At 40.1% G+C, this 20,668-nt stretch overlaps 1 protein-coding gene across 4 annotated transcripts in view; it reads left to right on the forward strand.

Annotated features, from left to right (window-relative positions):
• Window positions 1–1,383: 1,383 nt before the first annotated feature.
• The window catches only part of LOC139756258 (uncharacterized), a 52,014-nt gene continuing 32,729 nt past the window's right edge, over window positions 1,384–20,668 (forward strand). For 2 of the 4 annotated variants that reach the window (XM_071675451.1, XM_071675454.1), the window contains exons 1-2: window positions 1,814–1,853; window positions 11,136–11,277. In XM_071675451.1, coding sequence (XP_071531552.1) covers window positions 1,826–1,853; window positions 11,136–11,277 — 170 coding nt within the window. In that variant the 5' untranslated portion in view covers window positions 1,814–1,825. The other 2 variants (XM_071675452.1, XM_071675453.1) reach the window with 2 other exon arrangements.

Consider the following 20,668-nt stretch of genomic DNA (forward strand, 5'->3'; position numbering starts at 1 on the left):
ATATGCAGCTGCTGAAAATAATAATTGTTCCATGACTTATTTGTTTAAATCTATCGTCATAATGTCTATTAAAAGAGAGAGAGAGAGAGAGAGAGAGAGAGAGAGAGAGAGAGAGAGAGAGAGAGAGAGAGAGAGAGAGAGAGAGAGAGAGAGAGAGAGAGAGACTATAACAAAGTGGAGAAAAAATACATCCCACATGAGTCTTAGCCTTGCCCCAACCTTCTCCAACAACTGACTCCGTGCATTTGACTTGCCGGAACTTTTTACAGTCACAAAAAAAAGAAAAAAAAATTCCTGAGAAAACGATAAGAGAAATAAGAGGCTAATCAGCATGCTACCTGCAGGGAACTTCAAAGTTCTCAACATCTACAATGATATGCTTAGCACAAGTTACTTTACTAGAGGGTTTAAACAAGCAAGAATACTGATGATCCAAAACCAAAAATGGCAGTATATCCTTTGAGTTTAATTCTTGTGAAATCATCTTCACTATTTGCGAGTTACTAGTACGTCCTCATCCTGAATACTGTGTTCAGTTTTGGTCGCCCTACCTAAATAAAAACAAATGTAAAGAGTATGAAATCTAACCACAAAGATGATTCCTGGATGAGCATGAAATTCTATGTCAGTCGACTACATTACTGAAACATATTTACCTTAGAAAAAGAAAGTTAAGAGGTGATCTAATACAAATATTCAAAATCATCCAAGGCTTTGGTAATCTCAATTAACAAACTACATGATAAGTCTTGACTCGCATATCACTCACAGGAATGGATATGCTCTCGTGGGCAAACGATTTACCAGGAATGAGGTAATATTCTGTTCATCAACAGGACTGTTAACATTTGGAATTATTTACCAATTACAGGGGTTGAATGCAGTACTTTAAACATGTTCACGCAAAGACGATACAAATATTTCCCTTACATTAAAGTAAACGAGTCATGTTATTTTCGACCAAGTAACATGAATAGTTTGTGATTTGTTATTTTATGAGTTCCACTTCACAAACAGCCTCCAGGGAACACAATGGTCAGTTGTTTGACTCATTTTATTGCTGTCCAAACCTTTTCACTCACTCTCTATAGCTCCCTCGACTATATTCTTTTACTGCCACACCTCTACAAATTGTGTGTGAATTATATGTATATATATGACAAATGTTCTTTTGGCTATATGGTGTGGGTCATTTGTTAAAAAAGTAACATTTTTTCATGTTAAATAGCTTTAGTGGGTATGTGTACATGAACAATGGATGGTAAAGGAAAAATGGAACATATCTTAATGCTTACGGTTATTCTTAGCAACATAAGCAAACAGGTGAATACAATCAATGCTTTCTCGAAGAATTATGAATCTCACCACAAAATTCAAATATATATTGAATGATGGACAGCCTCATTGACTCCTTGCAACTCTGACCCCTGAGCCCAAGTCTCCTATGTTTTTTGTTGTTACAGGACCAAATAAGAAATATACATCGATTATATGTATTGATTTATTCAGCTGTGTGTGTATTTATTTTCTCATAAACAAGATCTACAGAGAATTGAGGTTCCTTTGTATCTGGGATCTAGTTATGGCAAGACTGACAAATAAACTGCTCATACCCTTAACCGCCGGATTTTAAACACGTAAGATATTCTTATTGGGTATTATCTGCATATTGACGTGAAAGTAGTCTGTGTTTGAAAGCAAATATGGTCACCAAATACTTGACTGTTTCAGGACTTTATGATTGTAATATTGGTTCCGTAACTGTCCTGATCAGTGATGAAAATGAGTGAATAGAGATGTGTTGACCGAGAACGGTAGGTCGGCCATGGAGACCTCTTACTGTGTCAAGTTTGGTTGGTAGTAAACTTTACTGTGCTGTACTTTCCTGACGAGGGCTATACTCACACTTACATGATATGATACACATGTAATTTAGAAGCAGCACGAAAATAGCTTTGGTTTTGAAAGGAACGTATATAATTGAACTTCTAGAAGTGACTTAGAAGGGTGCTATTATGACTGATAAATATTCTATTAGTAAATAGGGAATTTCTCCAGAAGTGGTTCCACCCCAAATTTTTCCAGCCTTTAGGACGTATAGAGTTGTGTTCACTTGTCAAGTAGTGACACGTGTTTAGCTTACGTCTTTAGGTCATATCCTAGTCCTGGTCTTTGGGTTAATTCTAAGATTAGGATCTTATATCAGGATTGGGATAAAGTTTGGTGCCAGATTTGGTTTGAAGATGAATTAGGGCCTGGAATAAGTTCTCAGTTCCTTAAGTGAGGATTAGGTTAGATATGCTAGATTCCAGGATCTAGCTCTGAACTTAATATAAAGAGGATTTGCACAAGGACCAAATTTACAGTGTTTTGAAGGATTTTGTTTGAACTTTGGATTCTTCTTATCCATAGCTAGGATGAATTGGAGACTGGTACTAGTTCTGGAGATACTCCCAGATAAATCAGATGATAGTGGGTAGGGCTATGAAACTGAAGGACAATGTGATTAAAAGAATGAACACCTCTGGAAGTCAACAGAGCCATTGAAAACCCAACCTAACATCTAGCAGCTGAACCTTACCTTCGATATTATTGGAAAAATAGGCAATTGTTATGATCTCTTATTTAGATTCTGTTGCTGGAAATTTTGTATGCTGTGTGCATGCAGATGTGACCCAGTAAACTGATCTCTCAATTAACCACTTTTTGTGAACATTTATGATCATCTGAAGGGACTGAACAGTTATCATTAACGTTGATATTCTTTGATCATAACATGAATGTTAGGATAAATGTTGGTTGCTGGAGGAAGATATGTAAGGTTCTCATAGTTTCAGTTGAGCTTTAGAAGTGTTCACTTTTTAATGATTAACCCCACTTTAGCTCTGATCTTTACAGTCATTACTTGTTTTATATTGTTTACATTTCTAGGCTTATTGTCTTTATATCTCAACACCCCTCAAAATCACTTCTGAGTGTAAGGAATCCATTCTGATATGTTTCTATAAATTCAAAAATTATTTTTGTGCTGCCTATGGACTTATTATTTACCCATCATATGAAATATGATTTAGTGAGGAGCTTACTGCTCTACATGGATAAGGAAATCTTTAGCAAGCCATCCTTATCCTACATAAATTCAGAACTAGAATATGCTTCTCAGGTTTTGTTCACAGTACCTAAAGAAGTACAAAGAGCTCATAGAGAAGGTCCAGAAAAGGGCAGCAAAGTTGTTACTAGAATTAAGATAGTAAATTTCAGTTTCTAAAAGGGGAAACAAGAAAGGGTCAAATGGGGAGTGCTCATCCTCCCCAAAGGCTCAGAGAAGAGTGTCTAAATTCGTGTGGATGTAATCAAGATGAGAAGAAAAGAGAGATACATAGTATGCTTGAGGAAAGAAACCTGGATGTTTTGGCTCTGAGTGAAGTGAAGCTTTGGTGCTTGGTACTGGTTATTAGTGATGGGTGATTTAAATGCAAAGGTGAATAATATGGCAGTTAAGTGTATAATTGGTGTACATGGAGTATTCAGTGTTGTGAATGGAAATGGTGAAGAGTTTGTGGATTTGTGTGCTGAAAAAAAGACTGGTGATTGGGAATACCTGGTTAAAAAACCAGGAATGGATGAAGGCAGCATATATGAATATGTACATGTGTATATATATATGTATATGTCTGTGTATTTATATGTTGCAATGTATAAGTATGTATATGTATATGTGTGGGCATTTATGTATAATGTGTAGGTGGGTGGGTTGGGCCATTCTTTTGTTTGTTTCCTTGTGCTGCTTTGCTAACGCAGGAGACAGTGATAAAATATAATAATAATGATTATAATAAAAAAGAGAGATATACATAAGTATACATATGTGAGTTAGAGAGATGGTCAAAGGGCATTATTTGATTAAGTGTTACTTGATAGGCATGTAAAAGAGAGACTTTTGGATGTTAATGTGCTGAGAGGGGCTACTGGAGGGATGTTTGATCTCTATCTTGTGAAGGCACAGGTGAAGATTTGTAGAGGTTTTCAAAAAAGAAGAGAAAATGTTGGGGAGAAGAGAGTGGTGAGAGTAAGTGAGCTTGGAAACTAGACTTGTGTGAGGAAGTAGCAGGAGAGATCGAGTGTACAATGGCAAAAGATGAGAGCAAATGACGTGAGGCGAGTGGGTGAGGAATGGGATGTACTTAAGGGAGCAGTGATGGCATGTGCAAAAGGTGCATGTGGCATGAGAAAGGTAGGAGGTGGGCAGACTAAAAAGGGTGGTGAATGGTGAGATGAAAAAGTAAAGTTGTTAGTGAAAGAGATGAGAGAGGCGTTTGGGCAATACTTACAAGGAAGGAGTGCAAATGACAGGGAGATGTATAAAAGAAAGTGGCAGGAGGTCAAGAGGAAGGTGCAAGGGTTGAAGAAGAGGGCAAATGAGAGTTGGGATAAGAGTATCATTAAACTTTACGGAGAATAAAGATGTTTTGGTAGGAGGTAAATAACGTATGTAAGACGAGAACAAATGGGAACATAGGTGAAGGGGGCAAGGAGGGATGTGATAACTCATAAGGATGAAGTGAGCAGGAGATGGAGTGAATATTTTGAAGGTTTGTTTAATGTGTTTGATGATAGAGTGGTATTTTTGTTTGGGGTGATGTGCAAAGTGAGAGGGTCAGGGATAATGCTTTGGTTAAGAGAGAAGAGGTAGTGAAAGCTTTGCGGAAGATGAAATCAGGCAGGGTGGCGGGTTTGGATGGTATTAGAGTTGAATTTATTAAGAAAGGGGTGATTGTGTTGTTGATTAGTTGTTAAGGATATTCAGTTAGATCATAGTCAAGTGTCTGAGGATTGGAAGAATGCATGCATAATGCCATTGTACAAAGGCAAAAGGGATAAAGGTGAGTGTTCAAACTACAGAGCATTAGTGTGTTGAGTATTCATGGGAAATTATATGGGAGGGTATTGATTGTGAGTGAAGTCATGCATGTATAGAGCATCACAGGAACAGTGTGGTTTCAGAAGTGGTAGAGGATGTGTGAATTGGGTCTTTGCTTTGAAGAATGTGTGTGAGAAATACTTAGAAGAACAGATGGATTTGTATGTAGTATTTATGGATTTGGAGAAGGCATATGATAAGGTTGACAGAGATGCTTTGTGGAAAGTCTTAAGAGTATACAGGGTAAGAGGTTAGCAGCTAGAAGCAGTGAAAAGCTTTTACCAAGGATATAAGGCATGTGTACAGATAGGAAGAGGGGATAATGATTGGTTCCCAGTGAATGTCGATTGCGGCAGGGGTATGTGATGTCCCCATGTTTGTTTGATTTGTTTATGGATGGGGTTGTTAGGAGGGAGGTAAATGCAATAGTTTTGGAGAGAGGGGTGAGTATGCTGTCTGTTGGAGATGAAAGGGCCTAGGAAGTGAGTCAGTTATCGTTTCACTGATGATACAAGATTGGTGGCTGATTCGAGTGAGAAACTGCAGAAGCTGGTGACTGAGTATGTGGCTATGTGATGTCCCCATTGTTGTTTGATTTGTTTATGGATGGGGTGGTTAGGGAGGTAAATGCAAGAGTTTTGGAAAGAGGGGTGAGTATGCTGTCTGTTGGAGATGAGGGGGCCTAGGGAGTGAGTCAGTTGTCGTTCACTGATGATACAAGACTGGTGGCTGATTCAAGTGAGAAAGTGCAGAAGCTGGTGACTGAGTTTGGAAGTGTGTGAAAGGGGGAAGTTGAGAGTAAAATTGAATAAGAGTAAGGTTATTAGGCTCTGTAGGGTTGAGGGACAAGTTAATTGGAATGTAAGTTTGAACTGAGAAAAATTGGAGGAAGTGAAGTGTTTTAGATATCTGGGATAGGACATAGCAGTGAGTGGGACTTTGGAAGCAGAAGTGAGTCACAGGGTGGGGGAGGGGACGAAGGTTCTGGGAGCGATGAAGAACATATGGAAGGAGAGAACATTATCTTGGAGAGCAAAAATGGGTATTTTTGAAGGAATAGTCGTTTGAACAATATTATATGGTTGTGAGGCTTAGGCTATAGATAGGGTTGTATGGAGGAGGGTGGATATGTTGGAAATGAAATGTTTGAGGACAGTATGTGGTGTGAGGTGGTTTGGTCAAATAAGTAACGAAAGGGTAAAAAAAAGATGTGTGGAAACAAAAAGAGTGTAGTTGAGAGAGCAGTAGAGGGTGTTGAAGTGGTTTGGACATATGCTTTCCCTTTTGTCTTTACCTATATCATTTCCACTTTAATGAGTCTGTTCTACAAACACCTACATATTTCTTGTACATCTCTTATTTATCCTGTTACTGTAGAAGTCACAGACTAGGGCATGTTTTGCCCATGCAGTGTTGTTCACTATGATTGAAGAAAGTTTCCATAGATGTAGCTTTGTTTTGAATTCTGGGTAAAGTTATAGTTTAGCTTTGCCACCTTATTAATTGTTGCATCTTTCAGAATGTCTTATGGAGTGATAGGATGTATTATGGAGATCAAAACAAGACTGGGTTAGGAGTATGGATAATTTTTTTCCTGCACTGATGAATCGATAGTGAAGCTGACTCCGCAGATCAGGGAAATTTTGGGGTTAATGTGCTTGAAAGTAGATGAAACATTTCTAGATATTAACAGTTTTTGAAAACCTCATTTAGCTCACCTGAAAAGTCTAGATTTATCTTAGTTATTAATGTTGAAATGAAAATATACGGTAGTAATGATATTTCTGTTTGCCGTGTGCTGGCTTATGAAGAATGTGCTAGAATATGTATGTGCATAGAGACATGTTTATATCATACAGTCCTCCAGCCAAGTAGAATAGCTGCTCCCAAAGCTCTCTGATTTTCTTATTTTACCAGTAAAATTGCATGTCAGGGACAGTCAGATATCCAGGATTTTTTTTTTTTGTATGTTTGTGTGAGTGTGTGATGAAAAGCTCAGAACAAAAATGGTTTTTGAGTACATTTCATCTTTAAGAACTTAATGCTTGTAAGGTATTCGGATGTTGATTTCAGACAGTAATTTAGTCAGATTCTCATGATACTGGATACAGCTGTTATATAGAGAAGTAAACTTGTTTTGAGTCAGGTAACCAGCTTTTGATGAAAATAGATTTATGGCATTTGTTAACTTGAAACAGCTGATGGCAATGATCAGGAAAATTTTTTTCCAATAAAGAAAATTATTATATTTCTGAAGGTAAAGAAAATTTTAGTATCATAAGCTTATGTCATTGTTTTGGGAAGGTTGTGAGACTGACAAGGGTTTTTCATTGGTTACTAGTGTAAGTCAGTGAAACTGTTAGATATACATAAATGTACTTCCATGAAGGGACTAAAAGTGTTAAATTAATCGTTAGAATATAGTAATAATAATTTTCACACTTTTAAGTTTATTGCATTTTGTTAGCTTAAGGGGGTGTGTGACTACCTTTATCACCCAACCTCCTGGATATACCCTTGTGCATGGGACAGTGTGGCTCTAACGAATAAGGCAGAATATTAATATAATTTCCTTCTGTCATTAGCAGAAGACCATGTTTAAAGTTGGAGATGAAGCAGGCCACTGAAAACAGTTAGAAATTTCAAACAAATTGCTTAAAAAAGAACTGCCATTGACTTTGATGTTTTTTTTTTTTTTTTTTATACTTTGTCGCTGTCTCCCGCGTTTGCGAGGTAGCGCAAGGAAACAGACGAAAGAAATGGCCCAACCCCCCCCATACACATGTATATACATACGTCCACACATGCAAATATACATACCTACACAGCTTTCCATGGTTTACCCCAGACGCTTCACATGCCTTGATTCAATCCACTGACAGCACGTCAACCCCGGTATACCACATCGCTCCAATTCACTCTATTCCTTGCCCTCCTTTCTCCCTCCTGCATGTTCAGGCCCCGATCACACAAAATCTTTTTCACTCCATCTTTCCACCTCCAATTTGGTCTCCCTCTTCTCCTTGCTCCCTCCACCTCCGACACATATATCCTCTTGGTCAATCTTTCCTCACTCATCCTCTCCATGTGCCCAAACCACTTCAAAACACCCTCTTCTGCTCTCTCAACCACGCTCTTTTTATTTCCACACATCTCTCCTACCCTTACGTTACTCACTCGATCAAACCACCTCACACCACACATTGTCCTCAAACATCTCATTTCCAGCACATCCATCCTCCTGCGCACAACTCTATCCATAGCCCACGCCTCGCAACCATACAACATTGTTGGAACCACTATTCCTTCAAACATACCCATTTTTGCTTTCCGAGATAATGTTCTCGACTTCCACACATTCTTCAAGGCCCCCAGAATTTTCGCCCCCTCCCCCACCCTATGATCCACTTCCGCTTCCATGGTTCCATCCGCTGCCAGATCCACTCCCAGATATCTAAAACACTTCACTTCCTCCAGTTTTTCTCCATTCAAACTCACCTCCCAATTGACTTGACCCTCAACCCTACTGTACCTAATAACCTTGCTCTTATTCACATTTACTCTTAACTTTCTTCTTCCACACACTTTACCAAACTCAGTCACCAGCTTCTGCAGTTTCTCACATGAATCAGCCACCAGCGCTGTATCATCAGCGAACAACAACTGACTCACTTCCTAAGCTCTCTCATCCCCAACAGACTTCATACTTGCCCCTCTTTCCAAAACTCTTGCATTTACCTCCCTAACAACCCCATCCATAAACAAATTAAACAACCATGGAGACATCACACACCCCTGCCGCAAACCTACATTCACTGAGAACCAATCACTTTCCTCTCTTCCTACACGTACACATGCCTTACATCCTCGATAAAAACTTTTCACTGCTTCTAACAACTTTCCTCCCACACCATATATTCTTAATACCTTCCACAGAGCATCTCTATCAACTCTATCATATGCCTTCTCCAGATCCATAAATGCTACATACAAATCCATTTGCTTTTCTAAGTATTTCTCACATACATTCTTCTAAGCAAACACCTGATCCACACATCCTCTACCACTTCTGAAACCACACTGCTCTTCCCCAATCTGATGCTCTGTACATGCCTTCACCCTCTCAATCAATACCCTCCCATATAATTTACCAGGAATACTCAACAAACTTGTACCTCTGTAATTTGAGCACTCACTTTTATCCCCTTTGCCTTTGTACAATGGCACTGCACGCATTCCGCCAATCCTCAGGCACCTCACCATGGGTCATACATACATTAAATAACCTTACCAACCAGTCAACAATACAGTCACCCCCTTTTTTAATAAATTCCACTGCAATACCATCCAAACCTGCTGCCTTGCCGGCTTTCATCTTCCGCAAAGCTTTCACTACCTCTTCTCTGTTTACCAAATCATTTTCCCTAACCCTCTCACTTTGCACACCACCTCGACCAAAACACCCTATATCTGCCACTCTATCATCAAACACATTCAACAAACCTTCAAAATACTCACTCCATCTCCATCTCACATCACCACTACTTGTTATCACCTCCCCATTTGCGCCCTTCACTGAAGTTCCCATTTGCTCCCTTGTCTTACGCACTTTATTTACCTCCTTCCAGAACATCTTTTTATTCTCCCTAAAATTTAATGATACTCTCTCACCCCAATTCTCATTTGCCCTTTTTTCACCTCTTGCACCTTTCTCTTGACCTCCTGTCTCTTTCTTTTATACATCTCCCACTCAATTGCATTTTTTCCCTGCAAAAATCGTCCAAATGCCTCTCTCTTCTCTTTCACTAATACTCTTACTTCTTCATTCCACCACTCACTACCCTTTCTAATCAACCCACCTCCCACTCTTCTCATGCCACAAGCATCTTTTGCGCAATCTATCACTGATTCCCTAAATACATCCCATTCCTCCCCCACTCCCCTTGCTTCCATTGTTTTCACCTTTTTCCATTCTGTACTCAGTCTCTCCTGGTACTTCCTCACACAGGTCTCCTTCTCAAGCTCACTTACTCTCACCACCCTCTTCACCCCAACATTCACTCTTCTTTTCTGAAAACCCATACAAATCTTCACCTTAGCCTCCACAAGATAATGATCAGACATCCCTCCTGTTGCACCTCTCAGCACATTAACATCCAAAAGTCTCTCTTTCGCACGCATACATCTTTGATGTATGCTCCATATTTTCATATATATTCATGAAATTGACATGAATGGTCTGGGTTCACCTATCATTTTAGAATCTTGGTACAAGATGCAAGATGATAAGCAAAGTTCCTTGAGTTTTATTTTATTTTGCGGATTAAGTTCTACAGTTTGATTGTTTTACAGAATGATTTTAAGAGATTCCAACTGAAATTCCTTGCAAATTTTAAGGAACGTTGTGTTTCCATGGTTACCCATACACAAATGGCCCTTGCCCACTAATACAGAGACAATTGTCACAACACATTTCTGAAGATGTCCACCACATGCAAGCCCAGCACACCTTTCCAAGATGATTTTTACCTTTACAGTCTCTTTTTTTCTACCTCTTTTTGAATGCAGTGGCAAAATCTAACCCAACTACATAGTTTCATTCCACATATATTATTTGTTCTTTGATGTCATATTTAAGGATGGTACTGTACATACTATTGCTTTGATCTCATGTTTATGTTTTCTAGTCTTTTTGATTTTTAGTGAGCTTCTAGTCACTTTGATTTTTAATGAGTTTCCTTGAATCTGTTCCTTTATTTCCACCCCATAATAAGTTACAGAAATGTAATGAGATTTTGACTTTTGGAGGAAGGTGTGTTTGAGCCAGCCTGTAGTTTTGCAAGCATGTGCTGTAGGATAAAGATATAGAACAATATTTTAAAAGGCCATAAAGTTTTGTACTTGTATTATAGTATAACAGTGATGATGTCATCCTCATCATCTGTCAGTGTTGTCATTGGTAATCAGTTGGTTTTGTATTCTTACTTTACTTTTCATTAACTGATTGTTTTGAAATTTTAGAACAATAATACTATCATCATTCTCACTCCATCACCACCCTCCTTCCACCACCATTTGAACTCCATCACTTACCTGCCGCCGTATCATGCTTCTGCCAGAGGAGCTCTTGATTTGCATATCATCTGACTTAGCAATGCTGAATGATAACACATTATCCTGAGTATGTACCATTAAAACAATGATTGCATTTCAGAGACAATGGATAGTGATAGCGATGATGAAGTATTTTTTGGAAGAGTGACAGAAAAGGAGGAAAAGATTGCTCAAACTATACGCAACAGACGGACAGAAATATTCAAACCCTGTAAACCCCTGTTCCTCTGTCAATCATCAGTGTATGTAATGTATTAAAGCATTTTTGGTTTATATGTTATTAGATATGCCTTTATTTTGAAAATATTTTGCATATATTGTAATGACAAACACTGTGTCACAGGTATGCATCCCCGCATATACTGTAATGATAAACACAGTGTCACAGGTATGCATCCCCATGTATTGATGGAGTGTGGTTTTGAGCTTGCTCCAATGCTTACTCACCGGTTCCATTTTTCTTTCCAGACCAAAACTTTTACTTCTTCATGGAAACATGCATTTTTAAAATCCATCCTAAAGAAGGGAAGCCATTCTAACCCCACTAACTTTCATGCTATTGCTTTGGCTTAAACTATTTTCATTTTCTTTGAGTCTCAACTCAGTTCATATATCCTCAAACTTCTTGCATCTAAAAGTCTTTTCTCTGATCACCAGTATGGGTTCTGTTGATATCCTTTCGTATCTTGCTAATATCTGGTCATCCTCTCTAAAAGATTTTGGAAAAAGTCTTTGAAGTTGCCTTAGTTATTTTATATCAAAACTTTTGACAGAGTATGCCACTGTAGTCTCATTTTCAAGTTCCTTCTTTTGGCTCCTTTCACTCACTTTCCTTCCACTGACTGATATGTCTGCAGATGTCGTTTGATCAGCTTCTCCCTCTTTCTTTATCAACAGTGGTGTTCTTTAAGGATCCTTCCTATCTCACACAGTCTTTCCTCATTTTTATCAACAATTTTCTTTCTTCAACAGATAACCAAATGTTATGCTGACAAAGCAACTCTACTTTCCTCCATTTCCTTTAAGATATAGTCTATTCATTTTTGCTTTATATGCATTTTGTCTCAGCACAACTTCCTCTATAACTTCAGATGTGGACAGGATATTTCACTGGGGCAGATGGAACCTGGGTAAGTTTACTGCCTCCAGAACCCAGTTTCTGCCATTTCTCGCAACTTTATTATTTCTTTTGATTGATCTGTAAGAGTCCACCTTCTTAGGGTTATAGTTCAAATGAAAAGTCATCTTTTATAAGGCTGTACCATTGTCAGTTAACAAGAGTGCAGCATAATCGAATGGTCTGCATACCCAGCTACCACACAAATGGTATAAGGTTTGAATCCTTACTGTTGGAGGGCTTTGTGTGTTCTTTGAAAGTGCACATTCATATGCTCTGTATTTGTGTTCACATACCTCCACATTGTGACAGTAAGTTCAGTAAAATTGCTGACTGCTGGTTAATGTGAGTCTGACAGGATTTGCCCAGTCCAGATTCCATAGCTCATGAACATGCAATGAACGGTATTCAGTTACAAGTAATTGACTATATATATATATATATATATATATATATATATATATATATATATATATATATATATATGCCTTCTCCAGATCCATAAATGCTACATACAAATCCATTTGCTTTTCTAAGTATTTCTCACATACATTCTTCAAAGCAAACACCTGATCCACACATCCTCTACCACTTCTGAAACCGCACTGCTCTTCCCCAATCTGATGCCCTGTACATGCCTTCACCCTCTCAATCAATACCCTCCCATATAACTTACCAGGAATACTCAACAAACTTATACCTCTGTAATTTGAGCACTCACTCTTATCCCCTTTGCCTTTGTACAATGGCACTATGCACGCATTCCGCCAATCCTCAGGCACCTCACCATGAGTCATACATACATTAAATAACCTTACCAACCAGTCAACAATACAGTCACCCCCTTTTTTAATAAATTCCACTGCAATACCATCCAAACCTGCTGCCTTGCCGGCTTTCATCTTCCGCAAAGCTTTTACTACCTCTTCTCTGTTTACCAAATCATTTTCCCTAACCCTCTCACTTTGCACACCACCTCGACCAAAACACCCTATATCTGCCACTCTGTCATCAGACACATTCAACAAACCTTCAAAATACTCATTCCATCTCCTTCTCACATCACCGCTACTTGTTATCACCTCCCCATTTACGCCCTTCACTGAAGTTCCCATTTGCTCCCTTGTCTTACGCACCCTATTTACCTCCTTCCAGAACATCTTTTTATTCTCCCTAAAATTTACTGATAGTCTCTCACCCCAACTCTCATTTGCCCTTTTTTTCACCTCTTGCACCTTTCTCTTGACCTCCTGTCTCTTTCTTTTATACTTCTCGCACTCAATTGCATTTTTTCCCTGCAAAAATCGTCCAAATGCCTCTCTCTTCTCTTTCACTAATACTCTTACTTCTTCATCCCACCACTCACTACCCTTTCTAAACAGCCCACCTCCCACTCTTCTCATGCCACAAGCATCTTTTGCGCAATCCATCACTGATTCCCTAAATACATCCCATTCCTCCCCCACTCCCCTTACTTCCATATGATAGAGTTGATAGAGATGCTCTGTGGAAGGTATTAAGAATATATGGTGTGGGAGGCAAGTTGTTAGAAGCAGTGAAAAGTTTTTATCGAGGATGTAAGGCATGTGTACGTGTAGGAAGAGAGGAAAGTGATTGGTTCCCAGTGAATGTAGGTTTGCGGCAGGGGTGTGTGATGTCTCCATGGTTGTTTAATTTGTTTATGGATGGGGTTGTTAGGGAGGTAAATGCAAGAGTCCTGGAAAGAGGGGCAAGTATGAAGTCTGTTGGGGATGAGAGAGCTTGGGAAGTGAGTCAGTTGTTGTTCGCTGATGATACAGCGCTGGTGGCTGATTCATGTGAGAAACTGCAGAAGCTGGTGACTGAGTTTGGTAAAGTGTGTGGAAGAAGAAAGTTGAGAGTAAATGTGAATAAGAGCAAGGTTATTAGGTACAGTAGGGGTGAGGGTCAAGTCAATTGGGAGGTGAGTTTGAATGGAGAAAAACTGGAGGAAGTGAAGTGTTTTAGATATCTGGGAGTGGATCTGTCAGCGGATGGAACCATGGAAGCGGAAGTGGATCATAGGGTGGGGGAGGGGGCGAAAATTTTGGGAGCCTTGAAAAATGTGTGGAAGTCGAGAACACTATCTCGGAAAGCAAAAATGGGTATGTTTGAGGGAATAGTGGTTCCAACAATGTTGTATGGTTGCGAGGCGTGGGCTATGGATAGAGATGTGCGCAGGAGGATGGATGTGCTGGAAATGAGATGTTTGAGGACAATGTGTGGTGTGAGGTGGTTTGATCGAGTAAGTAACGTAAGGGTAAGAGAGATGTGTGGAAATAAAAAGAGCGTGGTTGAGAGAGCAGAAGAGGGTGTTTTGAAATGGTTTGGGCACATGGAGAGAATGAGTGAGGAGAGATTGACCAAGAGGATATATGTGTCGGAGGTGGAGGGAACGAGGAGAAGAGGGAGACCAAATTGGAGGTGGAAAGATGGAGTGAAAAAGATTTTGTGTGATCGGGGCCTGAACATGCAGGAGGGTGAAAGGAGGGCAAGAAATAGAGTGAATTGGAGTCATGTGGTATACAGGGGTTGACGTGCTGTCAGTGGATTGAAGCAAGGCATGTGAAGCGTCTGGGGTAAACCATGGAAAGCTGTGTAGGTATGTATATTTGCGTGTGTGGACGTGTGTATGTACATGTGTATGGGGGGGGGGGTTGGGCCATTTCTTTCGTCTGTTTCCTTGCGCTACCTCGCAAACGCGGGAGACAGCGACAAAGTATAAAAAAAAAAAAAAAAAAAAAAATATATATACACATACATACGCACATATATACACACACACACATATACATATATATACATATGAAAAATGTAAGAAATAATTTAGAAAACTGAAACTTCTAGCTTGAAATGAAATGAAAAAATGAATGTCACATACTGGTTCAACCTCTGGCTATGGGAAAGGGAAATGTATAATTTATTTACACAAACGTCAATAGTAGTTCTCATCAATTTAACCACTGTATCAATAAGCTTCAATGTCTAAGCTACATTTTTTCCAATTTCACTATTTTCTTGTCAAAGCACCATGTATGAAAACTATCACTCCAATAACACAACTATAAACATTTACTTCCCCTTTAAAAAAGTTCTGGGGAAGTCTGTCTCAATACACTGCGGGACACTCTACCACCTGGCGAGGTTTGTGTTGCAATGGTTCTTGATTCACAAACGTAGTAGCATCACTGGTGGGCGGAAGAACATTCTTGTAACCACAGCAAGGATCACAGTCCGTGCAACTCCATTATGATGGTTCTTCTCATGACGTGACGCTTAAGCTGTGACCATGGTTGAGAGCAGCCATTCTTCAGCTTTCCTATGGCCCGGAGAGGGAGAAGCTGCCAACAGCGAGATGGGTCGGGGAGCAGGTCTTTGGAAGCATCATATATATATATATATATATATATATATATATATATATATATATATATATATTCGCCATTTCCTGTGATAGCGTGTGTATATATATATATATATATATATATATATATATATATATATATATATATTTTTTTTTTTTTGCTTTGTCGCTGTCTCCTGCATATGCGAGGTAGCGCAAGGAAACAGACGAAAGAAATGGCCCAACCCACCCCCATACACATGTATATACATACACGTCCACACACGCAAATATACATACCTACACAGCTTTCCATGGTTTACCCCAGACGCTTCACATGCCCTGATTCAACCCACTGACATCACGTCAACCCCGGTATACCACATCGATCCAATTCACTCTATTCCTTGCCCTCCTTTCACCCTCCTGCATGTTCAGGCCCCGATCACACAAAATCTTTTTCACTCCATCTTTCCACCTCCAATTTGGTCTCCCACTTCTCCTCGTTCCCTCCACCTCCGACACATATATCCTCTTGGTCAATCTTTCCTCACTCATTCTCTCCATGTGCCCAAACCATTTCAAAACACCCTCTTCTGCTCTCTCAACCACGCTCTTTTTATTTCCACACATCTCTCTTACCCTTACGTTACTTACTCGATCAAACCACCTCACACCACACATTGTCCTCAAACATCTCATTTCCAGCACATCCATCCTCCTGTGCACAACTCTATCCATAGCCTACGCCTCGCAACCATACAACATTGTTGGAACCATTATTCCTTCAAACATACCCATTTTTGCTTTCCGAGATAATGTTCTCGACTTTCACACATTCTTCAAGGCCCCCAGGATTTTCGCCCCCTCCCACACCCTATGATTCACTTCTGCTTCCATGGTTCCATCCGCTGCCAAATCCACTCCCAGATATCTAAAACACTTTACTTCCTCCAGTTTTTCTCCATTCAAACTTACCTCCCAGTTGACTTGACCCTCAACCCTACTGTACCTAGTAACCTTACTCTTATTCACATTTACTCTTAACTTTCTTCTTTCACACGCTTTACTGAACTCAATCACCAGCTTCTGCAATTTCTCACATGAATCAGCCACCAGCGCTGTATCATCAGCGAACAACAACTGACTCACTTCCCAAGCTCTCTCATCCACAACAGACTGCATACTTGCCCCTCTTTCCAAAACTCTTGCATTCACCTCCCGAACAACCCCATTCATAAACAAATTAAACAACCATGGAGACATCACACACCCCTGCCGCAAACCTACATTCACTGAGAACCAATCACTCCTCTCTTCCTACATGTACACATGCCTTACATCCTCGATAATAACTTTTCACTGCCTCTAACAACTTGCCTCCCACACCATATATTCTTAATACCTTCCACAGAGCATCTCTATCAACTCTATCATATGCCTTCTCCAGATCCATAAATGCTACATACAAATCCATTTGCTTTTCTAAGTATTTCTCACATACATTCTTCTAAGCAAACACCTGATCCACACATCCTCTACCACTTCTGAAACCACACTGCTCTTCCCCAATCTGATGCTCTGTACATGCCTTCACCCTCTCAATCAATACCCTCCCATATAATTTACCAGGAATACTCAACAAACTTATACCTCTGTAATTTGAGCACTCTCTCTTATCCCCTTTGCCTTTATACAATGGCACTGTGCAAGCATTCCGTCAATCCTCAGGCACCTCACCATGAATCATACATACATTAAGTAACCTTACCAACCAGTCAACAATACAGTCACCCCCTTTTTTTATAAATTCCACTGCAATGCCTTCCAAACCTGCTGCCTTGCTGGCTTTCATCTTCCGCAAAGCTTTTACTACCTCTTCTCTGTTTACCAAATAATTTTCCCTCACCCTCTCACTTTGCACACCACTCGACCAAAACACCCTATATCTGCCATTCTATCATCAAACACATTCAACAAACCTTCAAAATACTCACTCCATCTCCTTCTCACATCACCACTACTTGTTATCACTTCCCCATAAGCCCCCTTCAGTGAAGTTCCCATTTGTTCCCTTGTCTTCTGCATTTTATTTACCTCCTTCCAAAACATTTTTTTATTCTCCCTAAAATTTAATGATACTCTCTCACCCCAACTCTCATTTGCCCTCTTTTTCACCTCTTGCACCTTTTTCTTCACCTCCTGCCTCGTTTTCATTATTTCCCTGCAGAAATCGTCCAAATACCTCTCTCTTCTCTTTCACTAATAATCTTACTTCTTCATCCCACCACTCACTACCCTTTCTAATCTGCCCACCTCCCACGCTTCTCATGCCACAAGTATCTTTTGTGCAAGCCATCACTGCTTCCCTAAATACATCCCATTCCTCCCCCACTCCCCACACCTCCTTTGTTCTCACCTTTTTCCATTCTGTATTCAGTCTCTCCTGGTACTTCCTCACACAAGTCTCCTTCCCAAGCTCACTTACTCTCACCACTCTCTTCCCCCCAACATTCTCTCTTCTTTTCTGAAAACCTCTACAAATCTTCACCTTCGCCTCCACAAGATACTGATCAGACATCCCTCCAATTGCACCTCTCAGCACAAAAACATCGAAAAGTCTCTCTTTCACGCGCCTATCAATTAACACGTAATCCAATAACGCTCTCTGGCCATCTCTCCTACTTACATACGTATACTTATGTATATCTCTCTTTTTAAACCAGTTATTCCCAATCACCAGTCCTTTTTCAGCACATAAATGTACAAGATCTTCACTATTTCCATTTACAAAACTGAACACCCTATGTATACCAATTATTCCCTCAACTGCCACATTACTCACCTTTGCATTCAATCACCCATCACTATAACCCGGTCTCGTGCATCGAAACCACTAACACACTCATTCAGCTGCTCCCAAAACACTTGTCTCTCATGATCTTTCTTCTCATGCCCAGGTGCATATGCACGAATAATCACCCATCTCTCTCCATCAACTTTCAGTTTTACCCATATCAATCGTAAGTTTACTTTCTTACACTCTATCACATACTCCCACCACTCCTGTTTCAGGAATAGTGCTACTCCTTCCCTTGCTCTTGTCCTCTCACTAACCCCTGACTTTACTCCCAAGACATTCCCAAATCACTCTTCCCCTTTACCCTTGAGCTTTGTTTCACCCAGAGCCAAAACATCCATGTTCCTTTCCTCAAACATACTACCTATCTCTCCTTTTTTCTCATCTTGGTTACATCCACGCACATTTAGACACCCCAGTCTGAGCCTTTGAGGAGGATGAGCACTCCCTGCGTGACTCATTCTTCTTTGTTTCCCCTTTTAGAAAGTTAAAATACAAGGAGGGGAGGGTTTCTAGCCCCCCGCTCCCTTCCCCTTTAGTCACCCTCTACGACTTGTGAGGAATGCGTGGGAAGTATTCTTTCTCCCTTATCCCCAGGGATATGAGTGGATGGGCCATTCTTCATCTGTTTCCTGGTGCTACCTCACTGACGCGGGAGACGGCGATCAAGTATATTAGATGAATATAGATAAGCAAATATGTCCCTGGGGATAGGAGAGAAAGAATGCTTCCCATATATTCCCGGCGTGTTGTAGAAGGCAACTAGTGGGTGCAGGAGTGGAGTGCTGGAATCCTTCCCTTCCTTGCATTTCAATTTCTAAAAAAGGGAAACAGAAGGAGTCAAGTGGGGAGTGCTCATCCTCCTCGAAGGCTAAGATTGGGGTGTCTAAATGTGTTTCGATGTAACCAAGATGAGATGAAAGGAGAGATAGGTAGTACGTTTGAGGAAAGAAACCTGGATGTACTGGCTCTGGGTGAAACAAAGCTCAAGGGTAAAGGGTAAGAGTGGTTTGGGAAAGTCTTGGGAGTCAAGTCATGGGGTGGTGAGAGGACAAGAGCTAAGGAAGGAGTAGCACTACTCCTGAAGCAGGAGTTGTGGAAGTATGTGATAAAGTATGAGAAAGTAAATTCTAGATCGATGTGGGTAAAACTGAAAGTGGATGTAGAGAGAGAGGAGTGTGATTATCGGTGCAAATGCACCATGAGAAGGAAGATTATGAGAGGCAAATGTTTTGCGAGCAACTGAGTGAGTATGTCAGCAGCTTTGATGCACGAGACTGAGTTTTAGTGAAGGGTGATTTAAATGTGAAAGTGAATAACATGGCAGTTGAGGGTATAATTGGTGCACATGAGGTATCCAGTGTTGTAAGTGGAAATGGTAAAGAGCTTGTGGATTTGTTTGCTGAAAAAATGAATGGTGATTTGGAATACTTGGTTTAAAAAGAGAGATATACATAAGTATACATATGTGAGTAAGAGAGATGGTCGAAGGGCATTACTGGATTATGTGTTAATTGATAGGTGTGTAAAAGAGAGACTTGTGGATGTTAATGTGCTGAGAGGGGTAGCTGGAGGGATGTCTGATCACTATCTTGTGGAGGTGAAAGTAGATTTGTAGAGGATTGCAAAAAAGAAGAGAGAATGCTGGGGAGGAGAAAGTGGTGAAAGTAAGTGAGCTTGGAAAGGAGACTTGTGTGAGGAAGTAGCAGGAGAGATTGAGTGTAGAATGGCAAAAGGTGAGAGCAAATGACGTGAGGGGAAGTGGGTGAGGAATGGGATGTACTTAGGGAATCAGTGATGGATTGTGCAAAAGATGCATGTGGTATGAGAAAGGTGGCAAGTTGGCAGATTTGAAAGAGTAGTGAATGATGGGATGAAGAAGCAAAGTTGTTAGTGAAATAGAAAAGAGAGGGATTTGGACGATACAAGGAAGGAGTGCAAATGACTTGGAGATGTATAAAAGAGCGGCAGGAGGTCAAGAGAAAGGTGCAAGGGTTGAAAATGAGGGCAAATGAGAGTTGGGATGAGACAGTATCATTAAATTTCAGATAGAATAAAAAAATATTTTGGAAGGAGGTAAATTACATATAAGAGAAGAGAACAACTGGGAACATCAATGAACGGGGCAAGTGGGGACGTAATAACAAGTAGTGATGTAGTGAGAAGGAGATGGAGTGAGTATTTTGAAGGCTTGTTGAATGTGTTTGATGAAAGAGCTGCAGATAACCTGATAGCATCACATTTACTCTCAACTTTCTTCTTTCACACACTTTTCCAAACTCAGTTGCTAAATTT

The sequence above is a fragment of the Panulirus ornatus genome, chromosome 21 (genome assembly GCF_036320965.1).
Source record: "Panulirus ornatus isolate Po-2019 chromosome 21, ASM3632096v1, whole genome shotgun sequence".
NCBI classification, from domain to species: domain Eukaryota; kingdom Metazoa; phylum Arthropoda; class Malacostraca; order Decapoda; family Palinuridae; genus Panulirus; species Panulirus ornatus.